Here is a 16,281-nt window from a genome sequence, read left to right as displayed (position 1 = left end):
TTCTATTAATATTATCAACTGTGGGTGAGAAGTATGAGTTCCCATACAGTGGGTCAAAGGCGGCTCTCCTCCAGATTCCCATTCCAGCCTGTGAGATGGAGAAAAAGAAAGGGGAGGATGCTCTTTTCTTTTTCATGTCATGACCTCTGCACACAGAGTTTCCTCTACTTCCTGCCCGGAGTAAGACCTGGCTCTTCCCTGACAGCCCTTGAAGCCCTCCTCCAGAGGATGGAGGTCTTTCTTCTACTCCCATAGTGTCCTCTCTGCTCCCAAACTCTATTTCCATATTTTAATGAGGGTCATGGCACCTGGCATGGCATCCTTGTCTTCTTCTTGATGATGTCTACTTGTCAATCAATCAATCAATCAATCCTTACTCTCAGAGGGGTTTGAATCCGATCCTCCGTCTCAGTTCCTACTACCTTATGGATGACTTTTGTGATTATGAAGATGACCCAAGACCTGGCCAGTTTTCCCCCCTCAGCTCCTGTCCTTCCTCATTCCAATGACCTTCACCTCCTTTCCACTTTAGCCGCTGTCTCCCTTGACCATGTCCCGGATCTCATTTTCTCCTGGAACGAATTTCCCTCTCAAGTCTTCATTTTCTCTGACCATAAGCTTGTATCTTTAAATTCTTCCAAGCTGGGCTCAGTGGCTCAGCCTGTAATCCTGTGCTTTGGGAGGCTCAGGTGAGTGGATTGCCTGAGCCCATGGGTTCGAAACCTGCCTGGGCAACTTGGCGAGACCAAATCTCTACAATCAATCAAAAAATTAGCTGGGCATGGTAGCGCACACCTGTAGTTCCAGGTACTTGGAAGGCTGAGGCGGAAGGATCGCCGAAGCCCAGCAGGTCGAGGCTGCGGTGGCCGGGAGCAGCCACGGCACTCCAGTCTGGGCAACAGAGTGAGACTCCAACTCAAAAATAAATAAATAAATTCTTCCAGTTTAGCAGTTCTTTGACCTCTAGAATCCTTTGACACTTCTGCTGTCTCCCTCTCGGGATCCTCCTTCCTCCAGTTCCTTTCCCATCCAGCATAGATTCCATATCTTCACTCACTGTACCCAGGTCGTAAACAATGTGAATGGCTCCCCAGTATCCACTCCAACCAAGTCCAACAGGTCCTGGTCATTTCCTGTCTCTTGTCAGGAGAGGAACAGGCATATGGCTCACTTCTAGCACTAGTGAGTAGAATGAGATGAGGAGAAAGGGACTCTGAGAAAGATTCTCCCATGAAAGAGACAAAAGAATCAATGCTCTTTCTTTTTGAGGAGGAACCCAACAAGGGCAGCAGTGCAGAGGCAGAAAGAACCTGGATGCTTAATGCTGTTGTCAAGCTGCTAAATCAACCCCTTCTGAAGTATATCTTCCTCCTGGATAGCCTATGATATGAGATAATGATTTACTTCATATTTAAGCCGGCTTGAGTCAGGCATTCTGCTACTTTCAGACAAATGCACTCTAAATAGTATGATTTTCAACTCACAGCAAAAGCCTAGTTTTCGATTAATGTAAGTTTCCTTCTATTCTGTGGTTATACCTGTTCTGCTTTGACAGACGGAGAAAACAACAGGTCCTCAGACCTCTAGAAACCTCAGATGCCTCTCTACCATTCACCATGAGAAGGAGAGCCTCAGTTTTCTCCACCCATCTCCAGCCTCTGTGCTTCGGGTTCCAGAAAGTTTCTGTTATTACGGGAAGTGGTCAGCTGTCTTGACTAGGAAATCAAATTTTCAAAATTCTCAAGGACAGCATGTGTATTTAACTTGGGTGGAGAGGAATGGAAGGAAGATATTGGGGATAAAAGACACCCAGCGCTCATAAGTAGGTAGAGCAGTTATATCCAGAGTAAATTGAGCGAACCACATCATTCTCAATGCCTGGGCTGAGTTAGGGGACAAAGAAGAGCTTTATGCCCTACATTGTGACCTGACGGGGGACACAAGCCCCGGGGAAGGGTGACCTAGGGGGCAGGAGGGGCAGAGAGCTGTAATCAATTTTCTGCTCCTGTATCTTGGGCTTGGCTAGTGACTGTTTCAGTAACACACATAGATGACCATAACAAACACAGTAGATACCAATGATTACAGATCCTAAAACTATGTGAAGCACTTGGCAAATCCTGGTGGGCCGCTGGGTGTGAAGATGGGACGTAGATCCCGTAGGTGGGAGGCCCCAGGCCCTAGTCTGATGCAATAACAAATGTATGGTCTCTAATTCTTTTATTTTCTTTTTTTTTTTTTTTTTTTTTTGAGTTGGAGTCTCACTCTGTCGCCCAGACTGGAGTGCAGTGGTCCGGCCACCACAGCCTCGACCTGCTGGGCTCCGGCGATCCTTCCGCCTCAGTCTTCCACGTAGCTGAAACTACAGGCGCGTGCTACCACGCCTGGCTGTTTTTTGATCTATTGTAGAGATGAGGTCTCGCCAAGTTGCCCAGGTGCGTCTCGAACCCGCGGGCTCAGGCAATCCACTTACCTCAACCTCCCAAAGCACTGGGATTACAGGCTGAGCCAACGGAGCCCGGCCTATGGTCTCTAATTCTTACCACCACCCTGGAATTCCTGTTTTCCTCGTTAGTACTCTTCTTGCATTCACCATAGCAACTGTTTGGAATCTTCGCTCTCATCTCACCTCCCACACCCCTGCCTGCCCTCTCACTTTTACCAGGCAACTCTGCCTTCTCTTTCTCTCAGAAAATAGATGCCATCTGATTGGGACCATCCTACCTTCTTTGATTATCTGCAACTAAACTCACCTTTTCCTCCACCTCACAGACATAGTAGTGCTGTCCATAGAACTTTCTGCAATGATGGGCATGTTCTATGTCTTCTGTATCCAATATGGCAGTCACTAGCTACATGCGGCTATTGAAATATCCCTTATAAACTGGGTGTGGTGGCTCATGCCTGTAATCCCAGCACTTTGGGAGGCTGAAGTGAAAGAATTTCCGGAGCCCGGGGGTTTGAGACCAGCCTGGGCAACTTGGCTAGACCTCATCTCTACAATAAATCAAAAAATTAGCTAAGTGTGGTGGCATGTGCCTGTAGTCCCAGTTACTTGGAAGACTGAGGCAGAAGGATGGCCTGAGCCCAGCAGGTGGAGGTTGCGGTGGCCATGAACGTGCCACTGCACTCCAGTCTGGGTGACAGAGTGAGAATCCAACTAAACACCCCCCCGGAAAAAAAAAAAAACAAACAGTCAATCTTGGCTGGAACACTGCACAACTGAGGGAGAGTAAATGCCTTATATCATGTCTGCAAAGTCTCACTAGTATTAACATGGACACGGAGTCTAAGTGGGAGGAAGAGAAGACCACCAGCCAGATAGAAGAGGAAAGCGTGATGTTGCCATCAGTTGAGTAATTTCAAAGGATGCCCCTTTTTCTTTCTTTGTGTTTTCTACCTTAATGCAAAATGTGTGCAACACAGACAGTAGTGATATGCTTGTTTCATTTTGTATAGTTGATTTTGCTCACTTGTGGTGGTTCTATCACATATGATCCAATGAATTGTACATATCTTCCAATCTGAAAAATTAGAGTAAATTTTCCTCCTTCCATCAACCTCCCCTAAATGTCTAGCCAATTGTTTGGAGACCCTATTTCTTAGGAAGGAATTTCCTTCCCCGCTGATTAAATGCTTTTATCAGCTGGGCTCGGTGGTTCAGCCTGTAATCCCATGCCTTGGGAGGCTGAGGTGAGTGGATTGCCTGAGTCCACGGGTTCGAGACCTGTCTGCGCAACTTGGTGAGACCTCATCTCTACAATAAATCAAAAGAATTAACCGGGTGTGGTAGTGCGCGCCTGTAGTTCCAGCTACTTGGAAAGCTGAGACGGAAGGATCGCCGGGGCCCAGCAGGTCGAAGCTACGGTGGCCGGGAGCGGCCACTGCACTCCAGTCTGGGCGACAGAGTGAGACTCCAACTCAAAAAAATAAAAAAATAAAAATAAATGCTTTTATCATACACCAAGTTCCCACCTGTCTTTTTGTTTAATACTTGACGCCATTCTGTTCCAATCATGTGTCTGTCAGTTCCCTTGCAAGAGCTGCTTTAATTATACAGCTTTATTATCGCTCTTAATATCTCCTTGGCCACTGACATATTCATGAAATACTCATCCCCTGGTTTTCCTCTCCAGTTTGTGCCCCTGCTTAGTCTCCTTGCTGTTGGTGTCCTTCAGGGATCCCTCTACGGCCCCCCTGCATGCCACTATACCCTCTCCCTGGGTAGAAGCCTGCCTCCACTCTTGTCCCTTCCATTTTCCAAGGTGCAGCCCCCATGCTTTGACTGAAGTACAAATGTGATCATGCCACACCCCTGCTTACAAACCCAACTTTGCTTTCAATCAATTCCAGACAGATTCCACAAGTCTATTTGTTTGTTTTGAATCAGGCAATGTTGTTGAAAAGATGCCAAACTCTAAAATATTTTAAGATGGTTTATTCGGAGCCAAACTTGAGGACCTAACCCTGGGAACACCTAAACTCAGGAGGTCCTAAGAATGGGTGCCCACCATGGTTGAACGGTGACTTGGTTATACATATTTTAGGAAGGCAGAAGTTGCAAGAAACCATACATCAATATATGTGAGATTTTCATTGGTTTGGCCCAGGAATGAGGTTGAAGGGGTGAGTGGTATGCAGGTCATAGGTGGATTCAAAGATTTCCTGACTGGTGATCTGTAGTTCTTATCTAGGGAATTTTTGGAGATCAGTAGAGATGTTTTGTTGAGATAAGAGGGGAGAGGGTTCCAAGTTTGTTGATACATAGATGAAGTCCTATATGTGGCAGACTTCAGAGAGGATAGATAAGTGTCCTACAAGGTTCCTGGAGTCTAGGAGTCCCCAAGAAATGACTTTGTAGGAACATAAAATATGTGATTTCCTTCTTTATTTGTTAATGTGATGTTATGCTAGAGTCACAATGGGAAACAAACTTAAGCATATAAGCTAATAGGGTAAGTTAATAGAACCCCATCTGGTGAGTCCTTATCAGACATGACTCCCCAAGCCGCTCAAGAATTTGGATGAGAAAAAGGTCACAGTTTAAATCTCAGCAGCCTCCAACTCCTAGGCTCAAACCATCCTCCTGCATCAGCCTCCTAAGCAGCTGGGCTTACAAGCATGTACCACCATACCTGGCTAATTTTTTTTTTGGTAGAAATGAGTTCTTGCTGTGTTGCCCAGGCTAGTCTTGAACTCTCGGGCTCAAGCAATCCTCCTACCGGCCTCCCAAATCGCTGGGATTGACAGGCATAAGCCACTGTTCCTGGCCAAGACAGATGCCTAAGGCTGGATGAGATTCCGGTGCAAGTAGTTTATTAGAAAGGCAGTGGGGAAGCGAGAAAGAGAAGGGAAAGCAACCAAAACAGAAAGCACTGAAGAACAGGTCTCTGCTGTGGGCATCTGGGTTCAATCCCACTTGCCACCTCTGGGAGACTACTCAGACTGCCATGCCCCAGAGTTGTCCCACCTAAGAGAGGAATTGTAGTATTTAACCAGATGTCTTCCAGCCTTGGAGCCTCTACCCTCTGAGAGTCACATCTCTCTCTCCCTCCTTCCTTTCCTTCCTTCTTCCCTTCTTTCCCTGTCTCCCTCCTCCCTCTATCCCTTCTCCCTTTCTCCTCCCTCTCTCTTGAAGGTGGCCCCGGACACCATGTTTGTTCTTGGCCCCACCGGTAGCCATAGTTGATTGGGCCAGAGATAAATAGCTAGACCAATCAGATTCCCACTAGACTTTGGAACTGGGCCTTTGATCTGGGCTTGCACTTGAACTCTGGACACCTAACTTTGAGAGCACTGTTGGACCACATGCCCTGGCAGAAGCAGAGGAAGTCGGTGTTTAGAGAGACTCACAGTGAGTGCACAGAGACAAGCAAAGGCTTCAAACAAACTGAAAGAGCAATCTCAGCACAGGACAGTTTCCTTTCTGATTCTATTAATAGGTTTTCATGAAGTTGGTCCACATTTCCTGTACTTGAGGTCTGTGAGATAAGTGTTCCAAAAAAATGCCCTTTTCTACCAAAGAAAGTCGTTTAACTTTCTGTAACTTGTAACCAGGAACACACACATACCCTTGACTAAGAAATTCACCATTTCAAGCCCGAAGCCCCATTTCATTCACGATCTGGCTTCCTACTTCACAAAGAAACAGACCACCATTCTTGACATCCCACTCAGTCCATCATTCTCTTTGAATGGCTCAAATGCTTCCATCTTAACTACATGCTCCCCCCACCCACACATACATACACATATCTTCCCTTGACTCCATTAAAAAAGCCACTCTTTTTTTTTTTTTTTTTTTTGAGTGTTGCCCAGGCTGGAGTGCAGGGGCACTCTCATGGCCACTGCAGCCTTGACCTACTGGGCTCAGGTGATCCTTCCATCTCAGCCCTCCAAGTAGCTGGAACTACAGGCATATGCCACCATACCCAGCTAATCTTTTGATTTAGTGTAGAGATGAGGTCTCGCCAAGTTGCCCAAGCTTGTCTCGAACAGTGGACTCAGGTCATCCTCTCACCTCTCCCTCCCAAAGTGCTGGGATGATAGGCTGAACCTCCACACCCGGCTTTAAAGACCACTCTTACCCCTCACAGCCAAACCTGCAGGAAAAGGAGTCCGTGCTTGTTGTTTCCATTTTCTCTCTCTCACTAGTCCTTATGTGCACTATTATTTTATGGGAAGCTGTTTCATTTTGAAGATATGATTTGAAGTGTCTGTGGGATAGTTAGGTCTGGAGGTTCATAGACTACAAGTGTGAAGTTCAGAACACAGTTTTGGTCTGGAGATATAGACTTAACATTCAGCAATTAAAAAAAAATAATACTTCGTAACCCGCCTGGGCAGCGAGACCTCATCTCTACAATAAATCAAAAACTCAGCCGGGTGTGGTAGCGCATGCCTGTAATTCCAGCTCAGTCTTGCGACAGAGTGAGAATCCAACTCAAAAAAAAAAAAAATAATAATAATAATGCATGCATATGGTAGAAAAAACTCACACACAAGGAGGGTGATAAATAAGTCTCTTGTCAAGCATAGTTTAATTCCTCCAGTTCCCTCCCCAGAGACCACCTTGTATGTCCTTGCAGATGGACCAGTTTCATAGGAACCCACACTTGAACAGACCTGAATTAGTTTAATACTTTGCTGTCACCATCTTGAATTTTTTTTTTTTTTTGAGTCAGAGTCTCACTCTGTCGCCCAGGCTGGAGTGCAGTAGCGCGCTCACAGCCACCACAGCCTTGGCCTGCTGGGCTCAGCAGATCCTTCTGCCTCAGCCTTCCAAGTAGCTGGAACTACAGGTGTGTGCCACCGCAACTGGCTAATTTTTCTTGATTTATTGTAGAGACAAGGTCTTGCCAAGTTACCCAGGCTGGTCTCGAACTTCTGGACTCAGGCAATCCTTTTCACCTCCGCCTCCCAGAGTGCTGGGATTACAGGCGTGAGCCACTGTGCCCAGCCACCATCTTGAAATTCTTAAGTTTGTAATAAGGGATCTCCACATTTTCATTTTTTACTCGGCCTCACAAGTTATGTAGTAGATCCTATTGTCAGCTGTCTTCCATGCATAACTAAACATACAGTATACATATATGCCCCCTCCTCCCACACAGAGAAGCAGCCTTGACTTGCAACTCAAGATGTGATACCAAGGTCAGAAGCCAGCTTGCCTCCCCACCTCCCCGCCTCCCCTCTGCCCCCCCAGCCTGTGTTCTGACCCTCAGACTTTACCTGTGACTCTCCTTTTTTTACAGATGAAGATTGCTGGATCTCTCAAAGTCCTGGCAAGAACGCAGTGGCATACTCAGCTAGGGTAACTAATAGTCTCCTGAGGAAGCCAGGGCTAGGGGACCCCTCTTGCAGTTTATATGGGTGAGAAAGTCCAAATTAGCTCTGACTGGAGAAGTAAGAATCTGTCCAGCTACTTAGCAGGCTGGAATAACAGAAACGATAAAGTTAGCTGCAAAGATCACAGGCAACAATATTTCCCTGTAGCTGTCAAGTAGTAATACACCCCTGCCACTTGTTTTTTGTTGTTTGTTTGTTTGTTTGAGTTGGAGTCTCACTCTCATCACCCAGGCTGGAGTGCAGTGATATGCTCATGGCCACCACAGCCTCGACCTGCTGGGCTTAGGCAATCCTTCTGCCTCAGCCTTCCAAGTAACTGGAACTACAGATGAACACCATCACACCCAGCTAGCTTGTGTGTGTGTGTGTGTGTGTGTGTGTGTGTGTGTGTGTGTGTGTGTGTGTGTGTGTGTGATTTATTGTAGAGATGGGGGTCTCACCAGATTGCCCAGGCTGGTCTCGAACCCCCGTGCTCAGGCAATCCTCTCACCTTGGCCTTCCAAAGTGCTGAGATTTCAGGTTGAACCACCACACCTGGCCTCCCCTGCCACTTATAATCGTTGAGTGACCACCACTTTCTCACTCATCAAGAAACATCTTCCTCTAAAATCAGACTATAAAAACTTTGCTCTTTGAAATTACATGATGGGGAATGAAATATTCCACTTTTGCTTGGAGGATTCAAGTCATCTTGACACAGAGAAGCAGGCTTGATCTGCACCTCAAGTGCAGAACTTCAGATAAAGGGTTTCTACACACAACACTTGACATTTATCTTAGCCTTATTGCTTCCATGGAAACAGGGCCCTGGGTCCCCTTGGCAATCCAGACTTGAAGTTAACAGCTTTATACAAACCTGCTTTGCTTTGAGCCCATCAAAACATGATTTCCAGCTGGGCTCGGTGGCTCAGCCTGTAATCCCGCGCCTTTGAGAGGCTGAGGTAAGTGAATTACCTGAGCCCACGGGTTCGAGACCCGCCTGGGCAACTTGGTGAGACCTCATTTCCACAATAAATCAAAAATTAGCTGGGCGTGGTAGCGCACGCCTGTAGTTCCAGCTACTTGGAAGGCTGAGGCGGAAGGATCACTGGAGCCCAGCAGGTCGAGGCTGTGGTGACCGGGAGGGGCCACTGCACTCCAGTCTGGGCAACAGAGTGAGACTCATACTCAAAAAACAAAAAACCATGATTTCCTTTAGATTTCTTCCAAACTCCACTTTCCTCAGAATCCTATATGAATATCATCTTGTCCTTTGTTTGGTGATGTCCTGAAGCTTCTCTGGTAGTGGTCTTCCTCACTGAATAGATCAATAAAGCACACTTTCTTTTTTTTTTTTTGAGTTGGAGTCTCACTCTGTCGCCCAGGCTGGAGTGCAGTGGCCGCTCCCGGCCACCGCAGCCTCGACCTGCTGGGCTCCGACGATCCTTCCGCCTCAGCCCTCCAAGTAGCTGGAACTACAGGCGCGCTACCATGCCCGGCTGATTTTTTGATTTATCGTAGAGATGAGGTCTCGCCAAGTTGTCCAGGCGGGTCTCGAACCCACGGGCTCAGGCAATCCACTCACCTCAGCCTCCCAAAGGCGCGGGATTACAGGCTGAGCCACCAAGCCCGGCTAGCACACTTTCTTTAACTGCTACTTTGTTCCCTGTGGTCTTAGGTGGATTGGGTTAGGTCACGCCTTCGTCAACTCTGGAGCACAAAACGGGGTGGGGAGTAAATTGAGAGGGTCTAGCAGGAAAGATCTAGCACAGAAATAAAGTCCTACCACCATCCCCACCCCCCCAACAAATCTGATTTCCCCCACGGTCTGCAGGCCAGAGTATTGTAAGGGGTTGGGGAAAAAGAGGGAGAGGCCTTCAATCATTCAGTACTCCTATATATCTGGGGCTGAATAAAGGGTTGTAGAAAGGAATGACTTAATCTTTGAGTGGGGCTTGAGGCAATGGAAAGATCTAGGCCCTTTTCTGAGGCACAATGGAAGCTCTGGGTCTCATGACATTTGAAGGGCTGCCCCTTTCTCCCAACCAAAATTAGTCCAAAAAGCAAAAGGAAACGGGGGAAAGGGAGAATTCTAAAAATGCCCGTCCTCTGAACACCATCTTTGTACAGGCATCTGGGGGAGGCCAGCTGGGGTAGGGACATCTGCCAGCCAGGCCTGTAAGACTTGGCTCTTCTTGTTTATCCCTGTCACATCTGGGGCAACTGCCAGGGCCCGCCCCCACTCTGCAGTCATTGGAGGAACTTTGAGTTAAAGGCTTCTGCTAAGAATCAGTAAGTTTCATTTTTGCTGTTACTAGGGGTGGGGGAACTTGTTGTGACCTTGTCTAGGAGGGCTGAATTCTGGTCCAGTCCTGAGCAAGGAACGAGCCTCCTCCCACCATGCCAGCCTGCTGCAGCTGCAACGATGTTTTCCAGTATGAGACAAACAAAGTCACCCGGATCCAGAGCATGAATTATGGTACCATTAAGTGGGTCTTTCACGTGATCGTCTTTTCCTATGTTAGGTAAGTGGGCTGTGGGGAGGACCCCAAATCGATGCCGTAGTTGACAGCAAAGAAAACCCCAAGGTGCAGCTTAAGGTGCACATTCTGAATACCACATGATTTTCAAAACTAAGACAGGCTCTCACAGCAAGCTGGGCAGGCAGGAGGAAATAGCAGGCAAGAGAAAGCAATGCCAGGCTACAGCAGAAAGAAGCCATGGGAGGCAAGTATGCTTCCTTTTGGCTTCTACTCCAGACCTACTAGACTGAGCAGGACAGGGCATGCCTGGGGAAGATGGGAAAACATAGGGCAACACCCTGGATTCCCAGGGAAGAAGCAAGAATCTCAGGGCACACCTGGTGAGAATGCTGGATTCTGAGTCACCATGCTTACGGGGAGGAATAGGATCAGGCTTGTAAATGTGACTTTAGGTCCTCTCCAGTGTCAGGAAGGCCCCCCTGCTTTTTGGTTTTCTTTTGAATGACTTATTGATATAATTCATATGCCAAGCTATTCATACTTTCAAAGTGTACAATTCAGTGGTTTGAAGTTTATTCAGAGTTGTGCAAACCATCACCACAATCAATTTAAGTCTATTTTTATCAGCCCCAAAAGAAATCCCACACTCCTTAGCCATCATTTTGACACTCCACAACTCCCCTTCAGTTCCAGACACCTACTAATTTTCTTTCTGCCTCTGTGGATTTGCCTACTGTGAACATTTCATATAAATGGAATCACATAATACATGGTCCTTTGTGACTGGTGTTTTTCACTTAGCATGCTTTCAGGGTTCATTCCTGTACAGGTGCATTGATACTTCACTCCTTTTCATGGTTGAATAATATTCCCTTGGAGGGGTAGATAACTTTTATTTATCCATTCATCTGCTGATGGACATTTGGGTTGTTTCACTTTTTTGGCTACCATGAATAATGCTGCCATAAACATTTGTGTATGAGGTTTTTTTTGTTTGTTTTTATTTGAGTTTGAGTCTCACTCTGTCTCCCAGTCCGGAGTGCGGTGGCACGCTAACGGCCACCCCAGCATTGACCTGCTAGGTTCTGGTGATCCTTCTGCCTCAGCCTTCCAAGTAGACAGAACTACAGATGTGCACTACCACGCCCGGCTAATTTTTGATTTATTGCAGAGATGAGGTCTTGCCAAGTTGCCTGGGCTGGTCTCAAACCCGTGAGCTCATGCAATCCACTCACCTCAGCTTCCCAAAGTGCTGGAATTACAGGCTGAGACACCAAGCCCAGACTGTGTATGAGGTTTTATGTGAACATATACTCTCATTTCTCTGGGACATATAACTAGGAGCGGAATTGCTAAGTCATGTGGTGAGTTTATGTTTCACCTTTGGAGGAACTGTCATGCTGTTTCTCACAGCAGCTATACCTTTTAACATTCCCACCAGCAGAGTATGAGGGCTCTGTGTTTCTCTACATCCTCACCAACATTTGTTATTGTCTTTTTTTATTGTAGCCAATGTAGTGTGTGCAGAGTGATATCTTATTGTGATTTTTTTTTTTGTCTCATTGTCACCCAGACTGGAGTGCAGTGGCACACTTCCGGCCACCGCAGCCTCAACCTACTGGGCTCCGGTGATCCTTCCTCCTCAGCATTCCAAGTAGCTGGAACTACAGGCATGCGCTACCATGCTTGGCTAATTTTTGATTTATTGTAGAGACGAGGTCTTGCCAAGTTGTCCGGGTGGGTCTCGAATTCACAGCTTCAGGCAATCCACTCACCTCGGCTTCCCAAAGCGCTGGGATTACAAACTGAGCCACCAAGTCCCCGGCCTCATTGTGGTTTTGATAGGCGTTTCCCTGATGACAAATGCTCCTTATTCTCTGTGATGATAATGAGTATCATGATGATATGATAACTTTTATCTGTACAGGGTGGAAGTATAGTTTATTAAGAGTTTGAGCAACTTATTTTATAATATTGGCTGTATTTCCTTGGCCAGATCGCTTAACTTTTCTGAGCCTCAGTTTTTGCATCTGTTAGTAGAATTGCTATAACAGTTCAACATGGAGAACCCTTATCATGATGACTGGCATACGATAAACGCTCCATAACTGGTAGCAATTTTTAAAAAATACTCTTTGTGAATGCAATAGGTATTTTTATGTGTATGCTTTCCTTTGACCCTCAAAGTAACTACTTCCAAGCTTAGGATTTGGGATCTGAAAATATAGCTTCAAAAGTCCTTCACCTCTCTGAGGCTCTTGTGTATAATGGAGTTTTCTCATGTGTATAATGGAGATAATTGTTGTTGGGGATATTTTTTATTTTTTTATAGAGTTGGGGATCTCACTATGTTGCCCAGACTGGTATTGAACTCTTGGGCTAAAGCAATCCTCCCACCTCAGCCTCCCAAAGTGTTGAGATTACAGGCATAAGCCACTGCACCCAACTTAGGGATTTCTTTTCTTTTCTTTTTTTGAGTTGAAGTCTCACTCTGTCACCCAGGCTGGAGTGTAGTGGCTCACTCATGGCCACCCCAGCGTCGACCTGCTGGACTCAGGCGATTCTTTCGCCGCAGCTTTCTAAGTAGCCGGAACTGCAGGCGCGCGCTACCTAGCCCAGCTAATTTTTTGATTTATTGTAGAGCTGAGGTCTCGCCAAGTTGCCCATGCTGGTCTCAAACCCATGGGCTCAGGCAATCCTCTCACCTCAGCCTCCCAAAGTGCTGGGATTATAGGCTTGAGCCACCACACCCTGCCTCTTTTTAAACATTTTCTTGATTTTCTTTTTTTCAGAGACAGAGTCTCACTCTGGCACCCAGGATAGAGTGCAGTGGTGCAATCGTAGATCATTGCAACTTGAACTCCTGGGTTCTCCTGCTTCAGCCTCCCAAGTAGCTGGGACTACAGGTGTGCACCATCATGCCCAGCTATATATATATATATATGTGTGTGTGTGTGTATATATATATATATTTTTTTTTTTTTTTTTGAGTTGGAGTCTCACTCTGTCGCCCAGACTGGAGTGCAGTGGCCGCTCTCAGCCACCGCAGCCTCGACCCGCTGGGCTCCGGCGATCCTTCCACCTCAGCCTTCCGAGTAGCCGGAATTACAGGCTTGCGCTACCACGCCCGGCTGATTTTTTGATTTATTGTACAGATGAGGTCTCGCTGCCCAGGCGGGTCTCGAACCTGCAGGCTCAGGCAATCCACTCACCTCAGCCTCCCAAAGGCGCGGGATTACTGGCCGAGCCCGGCTTATATATATGTTTTGTTGAGTCCAACTCTCACTCTGTTGCCCAGGCTGGAGTGCAGTGGCACACCCACAGCCACCACAGCCTTAACCTGCTGGGCTCAGGTGAGCCTTCCACATCAGCCTTCCAAGTAGCTGGAACTGGAACTACAGGCATGAGCCACCATGCCCAGCTAAACATGCAATTTCTTAAAAGCAGCCTACTGTATATATAAGAACAGATTACCATGCCTTATGATATTTTTCTTTCATATGGTGAAGCCATAACTCCCATGTATTTAACACCCTATGTTCCATGGGGACATGGAGAGAGAAAGAGTAATATGAATAGTGTAATGACTAAAAAGTTGAGTGCCCCAGAGTAAGCATGAGATGGGATACTGAAGTCTGCAGTTCCTTCAGTAGGTCTCTGTTCCTATGTGCTTCTCACAGAGTCAACATATTGCTGCTTATGCATCTAGACATATATTTTTCACCCAACATGGCCCCTCAAATAAGGCAACTGCTTCACCTTCACGTGGAGCACACGTGTAAAAACAGCTACTCATTCCAGAGCTGAAGGAAACATTGGCTCTAGTAGACCCCTTGGGAGGTGAAAGGTTTTTGCGACACTTTGAGGACAATTTAAGAGTCTATCAAAGGTAATTTTGATGAGACATGCTTTTTATCTTTTTTTTTTTTTGAGTCGGTGTCTCACTCTGTCGCCCAGACTGGAGGGCAGTGGCGTGCTCACGGCCACCGCAGCCTCGACCTGCAGGGTTCACTAGTGTGGACCCATTAATGGAAATCCAGACAGCCTCAAGTAATGTTTAGGATACAGCAGCAGGTGACAGGTTCTAGCCACCTGTCCCAAGTGGAGCTGAAATGGCCAAGAGCTAAGATAAAGAAGTAAGACAGGTCTCAGTTACTGAGATTTGGGTACAAGGCAGGGACTGGTCATCGAGGAAAATAAGATAAGAGGCTGTTCCACTTCTCATAGTCTCCCATTACCAAGTTCAGATCTGGAGTGAGAGGCAGGGCTGCAGTTACAAGAGGAGTTTTTTTGTTGAAGGTCTGTGTAGATAGGATGCTGAGCAAATTCATGTTAAGGTTGTTTGGGTAGTAAATGATAGAAACCTAAGTTACCCACAAAGCCACAAAGGGGAGTTTATTGGCTCATGTAACTGGGCAGTTGAAGAGATGGAACTACCCTCAGATATGAATAAGAATTCAAGTTATCTGGGCGAGTCTCTCTTCCCACATCTCGGCTCTATTTGCTCCTATTTGGCTTCCTTCTTGAACATGCTCTCTATGCGGCAAGATCTGCTAATCACATTCTTTTCTTTTAGCAAACCTAGAGGAACAAACAAGTCTTTCCTAATAACTCTGATAGGAAAGTCCAAGGAAAGACTCTGATTGGTCAAGTGTGAGTTACATATCCATCCCTCAGCCAATCATTGTGGCCATTGTGGCATGACATCATCCAATTGGCTGGCCCTGGGTCATATGCTGGCTTCTGTGGCAGAAAGTAGGGAAAAGACGACAGAGCAGAGGGATCCCTACCAGAACCACCTCCATTGGATTTTCCTTGGAAGGAAGAATTCTATTACCAGAGGAAATGGAGAAAGGAAGTGGGGAGCATAGTCAAAAAACAAAGATTTTTACAAGGTCTTTCCAAAAGCCAGAAATTCCAGGGACTTCTGAAGCCTATTTCTTTAGTCCCGACTTGTCTCAGCCTTGTAACTGGGCTATGGAGATTCCCTAGAGGCTCTCCCCAGGAGAACCTTGGCCCATCCTCAGTCCTACCAGGAGTCCTGCTCCTCGTTACTGGGAGGTAGGGGTAGGGGTGGGGGCTGCTCCTCATTTGGTAATGCTGCCTTGGACCAGGAAGACTGTTGACTCACCGGATAGATCACAACTGTTTGGTTTGCTGTGGCCTAAACCAAGCCACCTATGATGACACCACCTTGGAGAATTCTTTAGATTTTATTCCCAGTGAGTTGAGAAGCCATAGGAAGATTGCGAGCAGAGAAGTAAAAGTTGCATTCTCTTGGGAAGATTTTCCTCTCCCCTGGAGACCAGTCCTCTCAGAAGCTCTTCCAATGGCCACAGGAGAGTAGGGGAGATTGAGAGAAGGATAGAAGAACAAACTTCACTCACAGCCGTTGCATTTCTCCTGCCCAGTCAACCTCTGCTGGGGCCAATGGTGAACATGGTGTTGTCTTTTCCAGCCCCATGGAGACGGTGCTGTTGCCAGGCAGGCAGTGCTGCTGTACTAGTCTGTGGCTGTTAAAATGGCCTCTGTTTCCCCAGTGGGTGGCCACACACCTGTGAGTCTGGGCCACCTCCGACTGAGTAGAAGTGAGTCCACCAGAGGTAGAGAAGGCACCTGGAGGAGCCAGTCCAACCCAGGCATGGCCCCTGCCATCTCCAGGAGAACAAAAACATAAGGAGATTCATCACATTCTCATCCTACCTTTGACCCTGGGTGACATGATAGAGCTGAAGAGAGGAGGTCAAAGAAGACCCCCTTCAGCAGGTAACCCCTGTAGGAGAAGAATCTAGCTTTGCTACACATAGGACTAAGAGAACAGTAAACCCAAAGATCTGGAAAAACGCAAAAAGAGGAGTAACAAGGATAGTGTGTTCCAGAATCTGGTATGAGAGAAGGGCGGAGCAGGACCTGAGGGCAGACCACCATAAGCGTTGGAATACGACTTTCTTTTTTCTTTTCTTTTTTTTTT

The 16,281-nt window shown here is 46.8% G+C and overlaps 1 protein-coding gene across 2 annotated transcripts in view; it reads left to right on the top strand.

Annotated features, from left to right (window-relative positions):
* Positions 1–10,076: 10,076 nt before the first annotated feature.
* The window catches only part of P2RX7 (purinergic receptor P2X 7), a 57,260-nt gene continuing 51,055 nt past the window's right edge, over positions 10,077–16,281 (top strand). Inside the window, exon 1 of one of the 2 annotated variants that reach the window (XM_008059966.2) lies at positions 10,077–10,352. In XM_008059966.2, coding sequence (XP_008058157.1) covers positions 10,228–10,352 — 125 coding nt within the window. In that variant the 5' untranslated portion in view covers positions 10,077–10,227. The remainder of the gene's footprint in view (positions 10,353–16,281) is intronic. The other variant, XM_008059967.2, reaches the window with a different exon arrangement.

Source organism: Carlito syrichta, unplaced genomic scaffold (assembly GCF_000164805.1).
Source record: "Carlito syrichta isolate Samal-C Ts95f unplaced genomic scaffold, Tarsius_syrichta-2.0.1 Scaffold304458, whole genome shotgun sequence".
Classification (NCBI taxonomy): Eukaryota; Metazoa; Chordata; class Mammalia; order Primates; family Tarsiidae; genus Carlito; species Carlito syrichta.
Note: the sequence above shows the minus strand (reverse complement) of the source record. Positions and strands in the feature narration are given on the sequence as shown.